This window comes from Rhinatrema bivittatum, chromosome 2 (genome assembly GCF_901001135.1).
Source record: "Rhinatrema bivittatum chromosome 2, aRhiBiv1.1, whole genome shotgun sequence".
Classification (NCBI taxonomy): domain Eukaryota; kingdom Metazoa; phylum Chordata; class Amphibia; order Gymnophiona; family Rhinatrematidae; genus Rhinatrema; species Rhinatrema bivittatum.
This window is the reverse complement of record NC_042616.1, coordinates 414327313-414347105: the sequence shown is the minus strand read 5'-3', so window position 1 is coordinate 414347105 and position 19793 is coordinate 414327313. Positions and strand designations below refer to the sequence as shown.

General features: G+C 42.9%; 1 protein-coding gene across 3 annotated transcripts in view; it reads right to left on the bottom strand.

The window, feature by feature from the left end:
- Positions 1-1265: 1265 nt before the first annotated feature.
- The window catches only part of PICK1 (protein interacting with PRKCA 1), a 135176-nt gene continuing 116648 nt past the window's right edge, over positions 1266-19793 (bottom strand). For all 3 annotated transcript variants that reach the window (XM_029590150.1, XM_029590151.1, XM_029590152.1), the window contains exons 12-13: positions 5690-5834; positions 1266-4505 (exon numbers count right to left, since the gene is read on the bottom strand). In XM_029590150.1, the coding sequence (XP_029446010.1) occupies positions 4288-4505; positions 5690-5834 (363 nt within the window). In that variant the 3' untranslated portion in view covers positions 1266-4287. The remainder of the gene's footprint in view (positions 4506-5689; positions 5835-19793) is intronic.

Sequence of the window (19793 nt, the reverse complement as noted above, 5' to 3'; positions counted from 1 at the left end):
TTTTTTTTTTTTGACTATTCTTTTGAAATATGCAGGTCCATATTCAGTGCTATTTAGTGGATAAGTTTTAACTTATCTTGCAAGTGGCAACAGCTGAATATCTGCCCAGAATCAGCAACTGCACTCAGCCAGATAGCTACTTATCTGGCTAAATAGTTATCTTGCTAAATGATGGGCAGGGCAGGGGTGTAACTGGGAGGCGCTGAGTTATCTCGATAATTTACCAGGCTATCTCTGGACGTGCTGAAGACCTGTCCTAACTTTTAGATAGTTGGGTATATTCAGCGATGCAGCTATCCAGGCTAAGTTAGCCAGATAGGTTTATCTGGCTAACTAGCTCAGCTGGCTAGCAGCTGAATAAGGATCTCATGGTTTGTGTGTTTCAATTTTTTAAAATTGAGTGTGAGAATGGTAGGCCCCAGAAGCAGACATTTTGGTATACCCAAACAATGACCATATCGAATTTACATCTTAGATCTAAGTAACTTTGACTATGCCTTGGGATTTGGTATCTGTGTTCCAGCCTTTTAGACAACTTTGCAATTGTACTTCAGAATTTGATCTGATTTACCTGCTGCTACCAGCTCTCCAACACCAAATATTTTCAATGGCATATAAAAAATCTTTTTACAGAGATTAAAGCTGTATTTTAAATTAAGGCACACTAGATGGGGGCGGGTCTTGTCAGACAAATCTGATCAATTTCTTTGACTGGGTGACCAAAGACATGCATCAGGAGAAAGCAGTTAGATGCAGTATACTTGGATTTCAATAGTCTTTGACATGGGGACACTGTACTGCAACCTCCCTGTAGGTGGAGGGAGGGCAACAAGGCTGAAGGTTTACCTAAGGCCTTGCCAATGGTTTGCCAATGCCCTTGGCAACAGTCCTGCATCACAGGTCTGATCTTACCAGAACCCACTAAATTTATTTTCTCCTGATTCTTCAGATCCTTTGTGCAAGTCAGGCAGATTTTCTGGATGTTGTATACAAGGGGGTAGCCAGCTCTCATGTTAGCCAATTCATCCTTTAAGCTGAGACAACTCGTTCTTCATTGCACAGAGCTGTAGACAGATGGTGCAAGTTCTCAGCCACCAGATGATCTGCTTAAGGACTAGAACCCCAGATGATATATTTTGCTCTTTACTATAAAACGTAGGCAAAGATAAATCGTTTTTTGGAGTTGAACTTTTTGTTTTTGTAGATTTCATTGGAAAACCAGGCTGCGAAGGAAAACAAGAAAGTAACAATTCACAGCCAACCAATATACTCAAGTATTTCTCCTTTTATTAGATATATAGTAGTGTCACAGAATAGCACTGACGTCAGTTTCCATGGTCCAGTGTGCAATACCAAGCACTTCCACAAAGGAACCAGGTATTCAGGAACCACCATGGCTACCTCACTTTGTAGCACACACTGGTGCATGAACAAAAGCTGACATGTTGCATGAAGAGGCTGGTCTTTCTTTCAACAATTATGCAACCTCTAGAGGAAAAGTGGGTTAGAGAAAAAAAAATGTAAACAAAAGGGGAAAAAGCCCAAGAACCACAGAGCTCCCAAGCCTCGTATCTTACATCACCATCACCAGTATACTCCCCTAAATGGATTTGCCTCTTTGGAGGGGTACTAATAGAGACAGGGTGAAGCAGTGGTGTAAGGAAGGAGCAACAATGGCAAAGCTAATGGTTAAGGGCTGAGGGAAAACACAAAAAAAAGCAAACCAAACACACACACAACATTACTGAACAAAATATTTCCAATGTAATAAAACTAAGTTCAGGTTGTAACAGAAAAGTTAGGGCTTGCAGCTTCTTTACCACAGAACAAAACAGAAAGTAGAAACAAAAACCAGAATATATTCCTGGCACAAGAAAAAAAAAACACATTACAATAAATTAACCTCTTATATTTAAAATCTCAACCCATACTAGCTACCCATTCTCAACTAGCCCAGATTCTGTGTGTGTGGGACATTTACTGCTTCTCTATAGTATTATGCACTAGAAAAGCAAACATGAGCGTCACTGCCTTAAAAATATTGTTGAAAAACAGCATCTGCTTCTGCTGCCAGCTGCAGTTTGAATTACAAACCAATAAAAAATAAGGCTGTGCCCAGGCAACCAATTACAAAAAGGGCTCCAACACTTGTAGGTGTGTGGTTCCCATTCCTTTCCATTGCTGAAGTCCTCTGTGCAGCATTAGACTGGGTCTTCCAAGCAGCACACACAGAAGTGTAGTTGACAGCACTACATAAGCACCAGTGTTCTCTGCAGGATCAGTAAGCTTACTGGGTCACATTCTTTAATAATTCTTTAGGCAGAATTTCTCTTATTTCTAGGACTATGCAAACAAACTGGAATGTACATTTTTCTGTTCATGGTCTTAAATTTTGCACACGTGGCTTCATCGCCCTGAACTTGTACCTGCTTTTAACTAAAATGGCAGAGATTCAGAAGTTCAAAAAGTTAGTTCACTTTCACAGTCTGCCTTTATCCAAGGTTTACTCATTCACAGTTCTCAAAAACCTGTCACAAATGTATTAAGTTAGTCTAATTAAAAAAAAAAAAAGCTTTACTACTACATAACCCCAAGATGGTAGTATCCGACCAAACTGCACAGCTGAGGTAGCTATGCAGGACGATTTATAAAGCAAAGCTGTAATATCCTCAGGCTTTAGATTTCATTTCATTTCTAGGGTAAATGAAACTTTTCAATGTTTTAAAATCTCTCCTTACCTTTATAATCCTGCCATTATGGATCTAGATATTCTAGAATTTCCAGAACATATTGCATCTAGTCTTACAAACAGAATACTTTACTAATACGCAGGAATGGTTTTACCATGTGCCCACTTAAAATACTTAGACATCAGGGGGGAAAAAGATTCTCTCATAAGCATATATTTTTAACTGCCTGCAGTTCCCGTTTATAATGTTACATTGAAAAATATATTCTTCATATGGCCCTCCTCTAATCACAGACATTGTAATACTCAAATAGGACTGTGGAGCCAATCGTTATATACTGTTCATCTTCTCAGAGAATACAAAAACAAAGTTCTCATTCTTTGACTGATGTGCACAAGTCAGGGATTTTTCTGACAATGCTAAAAATACACAATTCTTATTATTTGGATATGTACTAATATGGGCAAGGAGGCACTAATGTACAATCCAACCTTACAAAGCTGAGTTGCCCCTGCCTTGATGCATTCAAGTCTAACTTGGTGTTTAGTTTTGCACCAGCATGGTAGGAAGTTTGGGCTCATCCTAGAAATCAAGGTTTTCATGGACGTGAGCAGGTAAATCCAGGTTCTGAGAATTGTGGTGGCAGCACGCTCACTTCTGCCTGAAGCCCCAGCTGTAACATTCCAAATGTTAAAAGCACTTTGGACACTGAACTGACCACCCCATTCCGCTGCCTGCAAATAGTCAAGGTTTGCGGTTGTTTCTGATGTGTTGGAACACGTTCCACAAGGCTGGGAGTGTTCCACCGCAATTGCTAGTTTTCTTTTATTAAAGAAACTTTAGGGCTTTATACATGTGTATATAAGACTCCCAAAGATTCCTTTTAACTCAAGTAGAGGGATTTTGTTTGTCTTTCTAGTGAAGGGTAGAAGATACCATTTTGCTCCTACTCATCCCCTCTCTCTGAATGGCTCATGAGATAATTTTCATGATGTGGGATGCTCTGTTGACCTTCAGAGCAAGCAGACTGCTGGAATATCAAAATATTTTAAGATTAGGGATCCAACTTTTCTTTTGCATTATCATTGCCTTTTAGAGACAATGGTAAAAATTTCCCATGCAAAGTCTTAAAACGTACCTTGCAGGGGCATAGAAGAAACCCCACGGTGCATGCTCTCTTTCCTCTTAAGCTCTAACCACCCATCTGTTTCTGTTGAAACAAAATCTAGAGTTGGACCACAATTTGCGCATCAGGGAGTTAACACAGAGGATCTGACAAAACATGGGCCTCAGTTACTTCTGCAATATTGTCCGTGACTGAGCCATGGCCATGAGCCTAGGAACCATTCTCCTTCAAAACCAAAGAAAGTGAGAAAAAAAATGGGGGATAAAACAGGGACGGAGAAGAAAAAATGATTTCCAGTTCTGATTTCTTGAAAAATCAAACAAAAAACCATATACTGTGACTTTTCTGGATCAGAACGTGTGCAGTTTCCTGTGCTTACATCTATGCTGGGTCCATCTGTGGATTCCCTGCACAGTGGATCTTTATTTATTTATTTTTTTTGTTTATTTAATATTCCGCCTTTCAGGTGTTTCAAAGCGGATTACATTCAGTTATCGTAGAATCAACGTCTTCCTCCTCCTCCTCAGCACCATCTGTGAAAATGTCCTTCTGCCCGTAGCTCAGGGTGGTGCGGGCAAGGTCCACCTCGATGGGGAAGACGTCAGCATCCTTCAGCACAGCGTAACAGTCGTCATAGTATTTGGACATAGTGGAGACAAAGCGCTGCAGCTGGAACACAATGTCTTGCACTAAGAGCACAGAAGAGGAAGGAGCATAGTTACTACAGAAAAAAAGCAGCATCACCAACCTCCTTTCACCTACAGCAACCTAGCACTGGCCCCTAACCCTGCTGCATGTACAGTTCAACCACCATTTCCTCCAACTTATAAAATTTGGAAAAATATCATGCGCTCCCAGATGTCAGTACCAGCCAGCATCTCTCCCCCCTCAGACTGCCAGTGAACTGCTCATTTATCAATTTCAAGTATCAAGCATGAACTTGTTAAAGCAATACAAGCACAGAACAAAAAAAAGAAAGAAAAAAAAAGAAATAGCATTTAAACAATTACTTAAGAGACCCCAAGATGGAGAGAGCAGAGTTGCTTACTTGTAACAGGTGTTTTCAGATATCAACAGGATGTTAGTCCTCACACATGGGTGACATCATTAGATGGAGCCCTGATGCAGAAAACTTATGTCAAAGTTTCTAGAACTTTGACGAGGCACACTGAGCATACCCAGCATGCCCTATACCACGCGACCATGTGGGGTCACTCTTCAGTCTCTGAATTAAAAGCTTTAGCAAACGCTGGATAAGCTACAGTATATCAATTATGTTTTCCAAATCAAATTTTCCCAAGCAGGGGTGAATTAGTCCACCAGGATGCTCGGATATTCCTGCTGGGCCGATGCAGTTTTTCAAACCCCAGCCCCTGCGGCTTCAATCAATGATGGCAGAGCTGGGATAGAATGCTTAGACAACTGCGCCATTTCCCTCAAAGTTCAGGGGGAGAGTGGGCAGGACAACAGAAACTTTCCAACAGGAAACAAATCCAGGAGCTCTGACTGCTGCTTCACTCCGGCAGCTCCAGGGCTCTCCTGTCCTGATCGCTCTCCCTCTTCTGCCCTGACTTTTATTGTTAGGGGTAGGCAAGGCAGGCTGCAGACATTCCCTTTTTCCCTTCTTGTTGCTGTGGTGACAATGCACATGGCCTTAACACCTCACCACAACAAGCATGAAATGACGCCATCTCACGCCATAAGAGACATAAGGAACACCACGCATTTCCTTATATTGGCAACCTACCAGAAACACTGAGCACAATTTGCAACAATTCCCTAAGCCTAAGTTTCAGCAGACGACTTGATGCTCCCTATGGCTGCTGCTTACTGAAGGCATTCTCTTAAAAAAGCACTAAGATGTAAAGCTTACCATGTTTCTGATCCAATAACTCCACCTTCTCCAAAACATCTTTCCTCATTTTGGCAAATCGAGAACGGGCCTCCTGCCGGCAGCGTAGAATCAGACGGTATTCATAGTTGCCAGTGCTGACTCGGTACAAGGGTTCACCCAAGGCCTGTCAGATAGCATTAGACACAGCACAGAGAATACATTATGTCACTGTCTCACAGCTCTGTGAGAACTGAGCCTACACAGGGTATGCCGAGCACCCACAAGCCAGAAATGAAGCCAAGTAGGGTAACACTGCCCCTGTCATAAGGAAGCAGGAGACCTCCCTCTTAGGCAGTACTACAGTGTCTCTGAATCTAGTCTTAACTGTACCAAGCTGTACAGTACAGTGTCATAAGTTGAAAAGCTCTAACTGATAAAGAGATGGGCAAGCCAAAAATCTGAAGAAAAAAAAAAGTCAAGCCAGCACCAAGCACAGGGCTCTCTGGCTCAGCTCGTATTTGGCTCTCAATCTAATCAGCACAGAAAATTATTAAATTCTAACTAAAACCCAATTTTTCAAACTTTTGATGTGCATTTTTAGCTATCCTATCTTTGCCTTTTTTTTTTTTTTTCTCATTTCAGTTTTGTCTCCTCGGTTTTTTTTTCTTTTCCTTATTTCTTCATACTTTTTTGTCACCATTCTCTTCCTATTTTTTTTACGTATGTTATCTCTACCTCTGCTCTGATCCGTTTCTCCATTCGGTCTTCCTCACCCCGGTCCAGTTTGTCCATAGTTTAAGCTGCTACATCATTGAGATATTAGTAATCTTTTTCTCAATTCCTCCCTTCCATTTTCATCTTTCACCCATTACCTCTTCTTACCTTTCAATAGTCTCTCTTGCCCTTCACACCTTTCCTTCTCTCACCCAACTCTTCCATTTTGACTTCTGTCTCTCCTACATTTCAACCATCCCTCTTACAGCTCCACCTCAAATACCTATATTCTTACCATCTCTATCTACTTCCCCTCTATCTCGCCTACGGTGTCTCACACCTACATTTACCTGCCTCCCCCCTCCACCCCAGTGGATAGAAGTGTCAACATCTATAATCTCTGCTATTATGTTTCTTTAGGCCACAAGGGGAGAAAATAAACTAGAAGCAATAGCAGCAAGATACTGTACTGGCAGAGTGAGACAAGTGAAAGACGACTCCTGGCTTGGGTCATCTTGTGTTTAGCCCATCTCACGAGGAGAATGAGCAGAGTCAGAATCAGTCCTTCCATTTCTTGCCTGGCTGTAAGCAGCTAAGCATCTGTCACTGATTCTGGTAAACTATCACTAGGGTATTTGTGTTAGTTTCTGTACCCTATATATCATGAGGATAACTTTCAAACAACTGTGCATGACGACATATATGCATGTATGTGGCCATGCATAGATTTACTATAGTATTTTATAACATGCATGTATGATTAACGTGCTTTTTTTTTTTTTTATAGAATATGCATATGTCTACCCCGCAACATATGCACATATACAGGCTTATGAACAAACGCATGCAATGCACTGAAACCATATACATCAATGCATCGAACATGTGTACTTTACCCATCTAATTTTAAAATATACATGCGTATATTTTATGCATGAAAGTCAATTAGGACTAATCAGCATAAGTCCTGATTTAAGCACTTAAGTTAGTGTATTTTATAACATGAGCGTGTAAATTAAATTACCACATTTACTAATTACTCCACCAGTTCACCCAGTCCTTCTGCAGCTCATCAAGACCATCCCTGGTTCTTCAACCTGAACTCCCCTCAGCCCACCCAGTCAGTACTACAAAAGGTGAAATTACTACTTACCTGATAATTTCCTTTCCTATAGGACAGGCAGGCCAGTCCATACAAATGGGTTATGCACGCCAACCAACAGCTGACGAGAGAGATTAAGACTCGCTGATGTCACCTTCATATACTCCTGTACTGACATCAGCCTGCCACTATTCCTGAAAAAGCTAACTGGGGACAACTGAACAATAATCAAACTTCAAAAAAAAAATAAAAATTTATTTTTTAAACTTCCAGCAGAAGCAAGCAAACACAATCTAGGAAAGCACAGTAAGAAAGAAAGCATAAACTTAACAGGTTTAAGGCAATTTTAGGCCACTCAAGTCTGCTAAACCCCAACCTGAAAGTTTCACAAAGACCTGGCAGCATAGAGTGGGAGTATGGACTGGCCTGCTTATCCTAGAGGCAAGGAAATTAGCAGGTAATTTGTAATTTCACCTTCCTCTTCATCCAGACAGACCATACCATACATCTGGGATGTATCAAAGCTACTTCCTCCTAGGGCTAGAAGCTGCCTGAAATGCCCCAATACCGCAGTCGTAAAACGTGCATCCTCCTTAACTTGAAAATCCAGACAATAATGTTTGAAAAAAGTACGCAAGGAAGACCATGTCGCTGCTTTGCATTTCTCCACCGAAGATACTAGTTAGAACTCCACCCATGATGTTGCCTGCATTCTAGAAGAATGAGCCTTGATCTGCATAGGCAAAGGCCAATCTGAAGCCACATGGGTGGCAGTCACTTTCTTATTCCAACATGCCATTGTGGCACAAGAGGCTCCTTTACTCTTCTTTATGCCCCTGTGAACAACAAAAAGATGATCCGAATGCTGAAATTCATTAGTAACCTTGAGATAATACAAAAGATGCCTCCATACATCTGGGGAATAGCTGTTCAAATTCGCTCTCATCAATTTACCTATCCAGCAAAGGCAATGAAATTGATTGGTTCAAGTGAAATCCCAACACTACCTTCGGCAGAAAAAATGGCACTGTTTGAATTTGCACCTTATCCTGAGTAATCAGGAAGGGTTCCCTACAAGAAAGCGCCTGCAATTCCGATATTTGATATGCAGAACAGCCCGCGATCAGAAACACAGTCTTTAATGTAAGCAACCATAAGGAAATCCATTTAAGAGGAACAAAGGGAGAGCCTGATAAAAAAATCCAGAAGTTCAGATCCCAAAGAGGTCCTGGAAGCCGCAGTGGCATCAAATATTTTTAACACCCCTCAAAAATCTTGAAAGTTCCAGGTGTGAAGAGATGGATTGCAAGCAAGGACTGAATACCTGCACCTTCAGACTAATCAAAGCCAAAACCTTAACCAAAACTTCCTGTAGAATCTCTAGAATCAAAAGGTACAGATGCCTGTACTAATAGGCACCTCCGGTCAGAGCACTAGTCCTCAAACACCTTCCAGACATGGATATAAGCTATGGATGTAGAAAAGTGCCGAGCTCTCAACAATGTGCTCACCACAGCTGAGGAATACCCTCTCTTTAGCAATCGAGCCTTTGCAAGGGCCAAACCGTAAGACAAAACAGATACGGATTTTTGTGAAGAACTGGCCCCTAGCAAAGTAAATCATTGCTTACCAGCAAAGAGAATTATCGACTATCAGATCTCAAAAGTCCATGTACCAAAGCCTCCGAGGCCAATTTGGAGTCACGAGAGACACCAGTCCCGGCTGTTTGGCTATTTTCTGGGGCACTCTGACGACCATGGTCCAAGGAGGGAAGATGTACAGCATTATGTCCTGTGGCCAAACTTGCACCAATGTATTAATCCCAACCACCCAAAGATCCCGTCTGCGGCTGTAAAATAGAGGTACCTTCACATTTGCACTGCTTGCCATCAAATCTAGTATCGGCTGACCCCACCAGGAAATGATTAGCTGAAAAGCTTCACTTATTAGCTCCCATTCTCCTGGGTCCAGGTCATGATGACTGAGATAATCCATTTGAAAGTTGTCTATGCCTGCCATATGAGACGCTGACAGGGCCTGAAGATATTACTCTGCCCACAGCTGGAGAATCTCCATTTCCAAGAAAAACTTGTGAATTCCGGGTACCTCCCTGATGATTTATGTATGCCACTGCAGTAGTATTGTCAGACATCACTTGCATTGCTTGTCCGATCAATCAGTCTGCAAACTGAAGTGCCAATCGAATCGCACAAGCTTCCAGGCGACTGACGAACCAGTTTGTCTCTTCAGGAGACCATTGCCCCTAAGCCATTAGCTCTTGGCAGTGAACTCCCCAACCCTTGAAACTTGCATCTATTGTCACCACTAGCCAAACTGGAGCCTCCAATTTTATTCCCGCTTCAGCCACCAACCCAATTCCTGGCTCACCTGAGCAGAAAGAGACAATCCATAGAATAATGAGATTCCACCAGCAGAATAAGGCCTTCTGAAGAGGGCGCTTATGTACCCTGGCCCACGAAATGCACTCCAAGGTTGCCGCTATGGATCCCAACATCTGTAGGTAAAACCACACGGATGATCAACGGGCCATTCTCAACTCTTATCTGACTCCACAGTTTCAGAATTTGCGGCTCCGGAAGAAAGACCTTGCCCTGAGCTATACTGAATTAACCTCCTACATAAACCAGCTACTATGTGGGTTGCAGACTGTTCTTGGACAGACTGACTACACATCTCAGCTCCTGCAACACCTGAACTACTCTTCAAGACACAACCAGGCTTTCTTGTCTGTATTTTGCATGAATCAACCAATTGGTCAGATATGCATGGGCCAAGATGCCTTCCTTGCATAGCACCGCCACTATTACTTCCATCACATTCGAGAAAGTTCTTGGTGCCAAAACTCGACCGAATAACAATGCTGAGCACTGTGAAATGCAAAAATTGCTGATGGTCTTTTTGTATTAGAATGTGAATATATGCCTCAGTCAAGTCCAGAGAAGTGAGGAACTCTCCTCTCTCTACTGTCATGATCACAGACCACAAAGGTTTCCACTCTTAAATGTGTGACCTGCAAGAATTTGTTCAGGTCCAATACTGGTCAGAAGGATCCTTCCTTTTTGTAACCACGAAATAAATAAAACAACCAGATCACTCTTGATCTTTCAGAATCGGAACCACTGCCTTTAATATGAATAGCTTTTGCAGCATGGCTTGTATGTCTGCCCTCTTCTCAGCATAGAGAAACCATAAAACAACTGAAACCGGACACGAACTCCAGGGTGTCTGAGAACCTAGAGAACCCACTGATCAGAAATAATTTGGGCCCATCTCTGATAAAACGAAGAAAGATGTCCACCTATCTCCTGTATCGGAGGATGGACCCCCAAGACTTCATAGAAACATAGAAACATAGAAATGACGGCAGAAGAAGACCAAACGGCCCATCCAGTCTGCCCAGCAAGCTTCACACGTTTTTTTCTCTCATATTTATCTGTTTCTCTTAGCTCTTGGTTCTATTTCCCTTCCACCCCCACCATTGAAATATCTAGCTTGATTAGTTAGGGGTAGTAGGGGTAGTAACCGCCGCAATAAGCAAGCTACACCCATGCTTATTTGTTTTACCCAGACTATGTTATACAGTCCTTATTGGTTGTTTTTCTTCTCCCCTGCTGTTGAAGCAGGGAGCTATGCTGGAAATGCGTGATGTATCAGTCTTCTCCCATGCCGTTGAAGCAGAGAGCCATGCTGGATATGCATCGAAAGTGAAGTATCGGACACAATTGGTTTGGGGTAGTAACCGCCGTAACAAGCCAGCTACTCCCCACTTTGTGAGTGCGAACCCTTTTTTCTTCTCCCCTGCCGTGGAAGCAGAGAACTATGCTGTATATGCATTGAAGGTGAAGCATCAGGCTTATTTGGTTTGGGGTAGTAACCGCCGTAACAAGCCAGCTACTCCCCTCTTTGTGAGTGTAAATCCATTTTTCCACATTTCCTCTTGCTGTTGAAGCTTAGAGCGATGTTGGAGTCACAGTAAGCATGTGTATGTTTATTGAATAAGGGTATTGTCTCCAGGCAGTAGCCGTCATTCTGGCGTGTCACCCACTCTTCATTGGCGGCCTCTTGACTTTATGGATCCACAGTGTTTATCCCACGCCCCTTTGAAGTCCTTCACAGTTCTGGTCTTCACCACATCCTCCGGAAGGGCATTCCAGGCGTCCACCACCCTCTCCGTGAAGAAATACTTCCTGACATTGGTTCTGAATCTTCCTCCCTGGAGCTTCAATCGTGGAGCTTCAAATCGCGAGGATCTAGAAGATACGGCTCCTAAGGTTCCATCCTTCCCTTGCTTCTTCACTCAAAAGGATTGAAACTGACCAAAGGAGCAAGACCTCTGATCCTCCAACCCCCCCCCCCCCCCCCCAACAAAGCTTTTCCTGGGCAAAATCTTCTGGAGTCATGAAATCTCCCTAGAGGAGGTGAATCATGCAGAAGCTGAGGAACCTTTGCATCTCCCCAGGCTATGGCCATCTTTTCCTATTCATCATCAAACAAAAAACATCCCTTGAAAGGTAGCTTCATCAAATTGGATTTTGAGATGGCATCCACTGACAAATTGCGCAACCAAAGCAGATAAGCCACCACATAGGTTTTCCTGGGCCGCAATGTGCGGCAATTCATAGCCTGCATCTGCCAGGAAGGCTGCTCCAGACTCAAGGGAAGGACCTTAATTCTCTCAATTCCTTCTGAGATAAATACAAACCTGCCCACACTATAGAACAGCAGCACATGGCAATCTGAAGATTCGAGACCATAGCCTCAAAAACCTGCTTAAGGATTGCTTCTATTCTCCCATCCTGAGAATCCTTGAGGTTTGCTCCACCTTCCACCAGAATAGTGGTTCTCTTAGTAACTGAGTACCCCAGCACATCTATTCTCAGGAAACTACTTTTTTGCCTGGGATCTAGGGGAGGAGAAGTCCATTAACTATTAATCAAGTTTACTTAGGGAATAGCCACTGCTATTAATTGCATCAGTAGCATGGGATCTTCTTAGTGTTTGGGTAATTGCCAGGTTCTTGTGGCCTGGTTTGGCCTCTGTTGGAAACAGGATGCTGGGCTTGATGGACCCTTGGTCTGACCCAGCATGGCAATTTCTTATGTTCTTATGATATATGCCCACCAAGGACTTGCCCCCTTTAATGTTAGCTTAGAAGAAGCCCATTCCAAATCAATAAACTCTTACATGGCCTATGCAGGGGAAAAAAGCCAAGATGTTTCCTCAAACTAACCATTACAGGATCTTCAGGAAATTTAGCAGTGTCCATTGTCTTCTTCTCCAGCTGCAGTACTTGCGACTGGAAAATAAAAAAGCTGACAATTCACCCCAAGAAATATCCTTAAAATAGACCTGTGTACGTCTCCTTTAGGATGAATCTTTCCTTCCTCTAAATCTCTCACCGGAGCCAGCCCTAAAGGACTTAAATCCATCCAGAGAGTCTTCCGATTCTCCATGATCTTCCTCCTCCCCCTCCTGGTTCCTGGTCTATCCTATTTAACTCTATCCTTTTCTTTTCTTGTTAATAGAGGGAACCGGGAGGGGCAGGACTTACTTCGGGCTGCTGGGAAATCCGGAGTAGGATCCTACATGTGAGCAGTTTGTAGCCCTTTAAAAACAGGCTATGCTATCTTTTTTTTTTTCACCTGGGAACAGGAAGGCACAAGAGGAGGACCAGAAGCTTCCTCACAGGGGCCCCTTAGGATCAGTACTTTAACACAGAAAATCATTTGAGCCTAAGCACACTATTTCATGAGCACTGTTAAGAGTCCTTAGCTGTAGGAGACAATTACAGATAAGTCTTTCTTCCCTTGAGAATCTCTGCACTGCAGGAATGAAAAACAAAATGGCTGCTGCTCCCGTGCTGCATGGAAAGCCCAGCACTGCCTGTCTCTGCAGTCCACAGAGCTTGCCTCCTCCCAGCTGGCTTCTTTATTCTTACATCAACATTAACAGCCCCTGAACTGTTTCAGTCGACGCCGACCCAAGCCCCATGCAGCACCAAGGCGTTAAGAAATGCTTTGCTCGCTCTCTGCTTTGTCGCATTTCCCGTGCTCAGCGGGAGCCACTGTGACAAGTCCTCAGACTGTTAACCACCGCCGGGAACTACCACGAGCCCTGCAACTCCACCTTTTCACCGTTCTTCTTGAGCTCAGTGGGAGCCGCAGTGACAAGACATGAAATAGGTCATTACCACTGGGAACCGCTGTGGGTCTCATTTAAATCACGGCAAACTATTTCTTGCCAAGGTGTGACCTAAAAGCTGGCACCATATCTCTCACCAAGCAGCTGCTGTCACTCTCTCTCCCCCACATACAGGCCATTGATCTCCAACAGTCCCTATTACAAAGGTACCTTACCAACCTAGCTAAGAGTTGCCTTACTAGAGCTGAAGTTCTGACTGTTCCGCTCCAGACCCTCAGAACTCTTTTTTTTTGTCATCAACAAATAAAGAAATAAGCAAAGAAAGTTCACTTCCCTGATCCTGAGCATTGAGGAACAGGCCAGCAGCAGCCCAGGAGAGGAAAGTCAGAGGAATGAGGGAGCCAGCACCACTGGCTTTCAATCCTCCTTAGGAAAGGTCAAAAGCATCCAAGGATCACAGACCCCCTGCTCGTCCTCACTTGACCAGGAGGGATGGTCTCCACCAGGGACCTGCCCACTCCTGGGAGTAAATTATCCAGCAAACCAACCAACTGCAGGTTTTACACCTTTTCCATCTGCTGGAGACTGAGAAATACAGAGACACTGCAGGTGGCATACTAAGCTATATGCAGCATCAGTGAAACTTTTTTTTCTGTCTCCATCTGCTGGCAGGGAGACAAAACCCAGGAGTCTGGACTGATCTGGATATGAACAGGAAAGGGTGGATAAATACACCCCAGGTACCAGTGGAGCAGGCATGGCTATGCTAGAACATTCCTCTATGGAGTCTGGAGGGACAGGGAAAAGAGGAGGATGATTTAGCTCTCCTCTAAGGAGGCCTCTGATATCGCGCCCCCCCCCCCTGCAGGTGGCTTCCTCCACTGGGTCTATAGTTTGAGAATGAGATCCTCCTGCTTGCACAAATTCCCTTGAGGAGACCTCCCCTCGGGCCGTGGTGCAATAGTGGTATAATTGCATAGAATTGTCTGCCTGCAAGCAGACCTCAGCACAGGTCTTTTCCTACATTGACTGCCTGGTTCCATCTTTCTCCCTTGCCCCATGCATTGCAAAAATGCCGGCAATGCTCTCTCTCCCCCTTGACAGAGCTTTTCTGATCAAACGCGATAAAATCACTGAAAACGCTAGCCCTCTAAGCTCTGCTCAGTCTTCCCCAAAAGAGCTCCAAACAGACAGTCGTGTGGTCAGACCACTTTTTTTTTTTTAATTGTTCACTGGCTAATAAGAAGTTTTAAAGAAGCAGGCGCCTAATGCAGAAAATTCTCCTGACTGACCAGGTGTCAGGGAAAGTACAAGAAAAGGAAGGAGAAGGTAAAATTACTTCTTACCTGATAATTTCCTTTCCTTGAAGTAGGGCAAGTCAGTCTACCTGTGGGTTGTGCACTCCAACCAGCAGGTGGAGATGGAGAATGATGACTCACTGACTTCCCTCTCATATAGCTCACCACAGACATCAGCCAACCGGTATTTTTCTTCAAAAGTCAACAGCGGATTCTAAACTACCTAAATGTTAATACATCCTCCAATAATCACTATTCAAAATAGAATTTTCTTCCATTATATAATTATATAATTTTATTTTTAAACATAATGGAAACACTGGACTCAGCTCCACCAACAGTAATCTCATAGAAACCTGTAAAACGAATATCGTAGAACGAAACTCACTTACCAGGTACAGCGCAAGTCCATGCACATCCGAGATCCTTACCATACAATATATTCCTTAATAAAGATCTCGCACAAAGTCAACCACCTCAAGGCAGCCCAGGGCGGTATGGTGGACTGGCTTGTCCTACTTCAAGAAAAGGAAATCATCAGGTAAGAAGTAATTTCACCTTCCTCTTCATCCGGGCAAGCCAGTCCACACCAGTGGGATGTACCAAAGCTACTCCCAGAAGGTCAGGAGGCTGCCTGAGGCCCAAGCAGCATTGTCCTAGCAAAAGCTGAATCTTCCTGCGCAGCCAAATTTAACAGATAGTATCTGGCAAACATATGCAAGGAAGACCACATTGCTGGAGAAAGCAAACGCAATTCTACCCATGAAACCACCTGCACTTGGGTGGAATGCGCTCTTATCTGCTTCGGAAGAGGTTTCCTGGCAACCACATAAGCCGTTGTCACCACCTCCTTAATCCACCGAGCCACCATGGCACAAGAGGCCACCCCCTCCTTCACTCCTCGGTGAAAGAGAAAGCTGATCCATTTTACGAAAGACATTGGTGTCCTCCAGATAACACAATAAATGCTGCTGCACATACAATGGCCACAATTTCCTGAAATCCTACCCATCCAAATCCCTATTTAAGGATGGTAGAAACACCAACTGATTCAAATTAAAAATCCAAAACCACCTTCAGAAGAAAGGTAGGTACCGTCCTTAACTGTACCCTATCCTGTGTTATAACGAAAAAGGTTTCTCTATACAACAAGGCTTGCAAATCTGAAACCCGCCTTGCTGAACAAATAGCAACCAGAAACACCATCTTTAGTTTCAATATCAGCAAGGAAATACCCAGCACAGGACGAAAGGTCATACCCGCCAAAAACAACACTAGATTCAAATCCCACATAGGCACAGGGAAAGGCAAAGGGGGGGGGGGGGGGCGCGGGGGTCTAAGGTGCTTCAACCCCTAAGACAACATGGATTCCGAAAACATTACAGCACCGAAACACTTTTACTTGCACTGACAGACAATATACTAAGAGGATTTGACAGCGGAAAACATTACATTCTTGTATTACTTGATCCATCTTCAGCATTCGACACAGTAAATCACGAAATGCTAATCAAAAGACTAGAAGAAACAGGACTACACAATTACATGGTTTAGATCATATCTTAATAACCGAATGTTTCAAGTACAAATCAATACCACCTTATCCAAAACAACACTAAAAACAGGAGTACCACAAGGATCCACACTATCACCAACACTCTAACATTTATCTACTACCATTATGCCATCTCCTAGCAGGTCTAGGAATCATACACTACGTTTACGCCGATGACATTCAATTAATCCTACCAAATGAAGACACCATTGAAAAAACACTAAGCTTAGCCAATATGTATCTTGACATAATAAAACAGCTTTTAAACCAAATGGAATTGGTAATTAACATTGACAAAACCAAATTCTTACACTTAGAAAGAAAGAATATAAACAAAATACAAACTCCAATAATGCTCAAAAACAAATTAAAAAATAGTTTTAGCCGAGAAGGTGCGCAACCTAGGTGTCATAATAGACACTGAGCTGAACCTCAAACAGCACATATCACTTAAAGTTAAAGAAGGGTATGCTAAACTAATGGTACTAAGGAAATTAAAGCCATTACTGACATTATCAAACTTTCGCACAGTGCTCCAAGCACTAATATTTGCGAGCACGAATTACTGTAACGCACTACTATTAGGATTACCTTATACATCAATAAGACCACTGCAAATTTTACAAAACTCAGCGGCTAGAATTCTCACAGGCAAAAGAAAAAAAAGAGATCACATTACAGATACACTAGCAGAACTACATTGGCTACCTATCGAACAGAGTTCAATTCAAAGCATTTTGCACAAAACAAAGTGATCCATGACGAAAAAGCAGAATGGCTGAACACAGCACTTCGAGTACATGTACCACATAGAAATTTAAGATCAGCAAACAAAGCGCTCTTAACCATTCCATCAGTAAAAACAGCTAGACTAACTCAGGTCAGAGAGCATGCACTATCACTGGCTGGTCCCATGTTATGGAACACTATGCCCCTAGAACTAAGACTACAGAGAAATTACAAAATGTTTAAAACAAATCTCAAAACTTGGCTTTTCAAACAGGCTTTTTACAAAGAGAACAGTGAAAGTATGTAAGTATAAGACGGCACAGAGCACCCAGCACAATCTCCAAGTGACTACCTGGAAATTATCTTTATCCCAACGAATAAGTAAACAACAATAAAATACTGAGAATGAACTGCAAGTAATCTCCCAAGAGACATGTATAAAAGGACAATTTAAGTCAGAAATCAAATAGTATATAATGAATTAATTGTTACCGGTTATTAATGGCACCTTTTGTAAGGTTTAAGCTATTTCTTACTATATGTGCCTTTTTGTAAACCATTATGATGGTAAATAACTTAATGACGAATAGAAAAACTTTCAAATAAATAAACAAAAAATATATATCGATAAGTAAATATATAAATAAATAAATCTAAACACTTCTGGATGTGAAGAAAGGGGCCTCCCTTGGATGCACCCCTGATAACATGCTAAGGTATTCACCTGTACCTTGAGCATGTTCAAGGCCAAACCTTTACTCAGACCTTAAGAACATAAGAAAATGCCATACTGGGTCAGACCAAGGGTCCATCAAGCCCAGCATCCTGTTTCCAACAATGGCCAATCCAGGCCATAAGAACCTGGCAAGTACCCAAAAACTAAGTCTATTCCATGTAACCATTGCTAATAGCAGTGGCTATTCTCTAAGTGAACTTAATAGCAGGTAATGGACTTCTCCTCCAAGAACTTATCCAATCCTTTTTTAAACACAGCTACACTAACTGCACTAACCACATCCTCTGGCAACAAATTCCAGAGTTTAATTGTGCGTTGAGTAAAAAAGAACTTTCTCCGATTAGTTTTAAACGTGCCCCATGCTAACTTCATGGAGTGCCCCCTAGTCTTTCTATTATCTGAAAGAGTAAATTTATTTTATTTATTTATTTATTTATTTATTATTTTTATATACCGACATTCATCTCAATTGAGATATCACACCGGTTTACATTCAGGTACTGTAGGTATTTCTCTATCCCCAGAGGGCTTACAATCGGTTAAATAACCTGATTCACATCTACCCGTTCTAGACCTCTCATAATTTTAAACATCTCTATCATATCCCCACTCAGCCATCTCTTCTCCAAGCTGAAAAGTCCTAACCTCTTTAGTCTTTCCTCATAGGGGAGCTGTTCCATTCCCCTTCTCATTTTGGTAGCCCTTCTCTGTACCTTCTCCATTGCCGCCAGACCCGGATATAGGCCACAGAGGTGGAAAATTTCCATGCTCGCAAAAGAGTTTTTCCACTATTGGATCCGAATATCCCCAATTCAACAGTTATGTCCCCTCAAGGGCCAAACCGTAAGACAAAACTGTTCTGGATTGTCGTGAAATACTGGACCCTGCCGCAGAAGCCCCCCCCCCCCCCCCCCCGCCCCGAGCAGAGGGAGCTGCCACAGATCCTCCACCACTAGACGATGGAGATCCGTGTACCATGGCCAGCATGCCCAATCTGGGGCCACCAGAAGCACCAAGCCTGGATGCCGTGCTATCTTCTGTATTAACCGACTGATCGTGGGACATGGCATAAACGCATAAAGCAACTTGTCCCTGTGGCCAAGACTCAACCAACACATCCACTTTGAGTGCTAGAACACCCCCCGGGTCTGACTGAAAAAGTGATCCACTTTCGCATTCTTGTGACTCGCCATCAGATCCAGAAAGGGCCAACCCCATCACGCCACGATGAGTCAAAACATTTTGGGAACCAATTCCCATTCTCCTGGATCCAACAAATAGCAAAATTGCTTACCTTGTAATAGGTGTTATCCCAGGACAGCAGGATGTAGTCCTCACATATGGGTGACATCAGTAATGGAGCCCTATGTACGGAAAACTTCTTTAAAAGTTTCTATGAAACTTTTGAATGGCACCAGAGTGCCTACTGAGCATGCCCAGCATGCCATGATATTCCCTGCCACAGGGGTCTCTCTTCAGTCTTGTTTTGTAGCAATAAGCGTTAGCCAAAAATAAAATAATAAACGTATCGGACCGAACTCCGCGGGGTGGCGGGTGGGTTCTGTGAGGACTACATCCTGCTGTCCTGGGATAACACCTATTACAAGGTAAGCAATTTTGCTTTATCCCAGGACAAGCAGGATGCTAGTCCTCACATATGGGTGATTAGCAAGCTAGAGGCTGAGTCATTTTGTGCTGAAGTAACCGTGAGGTATCGTTATTGAAATGAATCAGCCGAAATCACAGCAGTTCGGATGTAGAAGGAGTTGGGGTTATACTGGAAACAAGTTCTTTAAGACGGATTGTCCATATGCTGAATCTTGTCTTCCTTCCTTGTCTAAACAGTA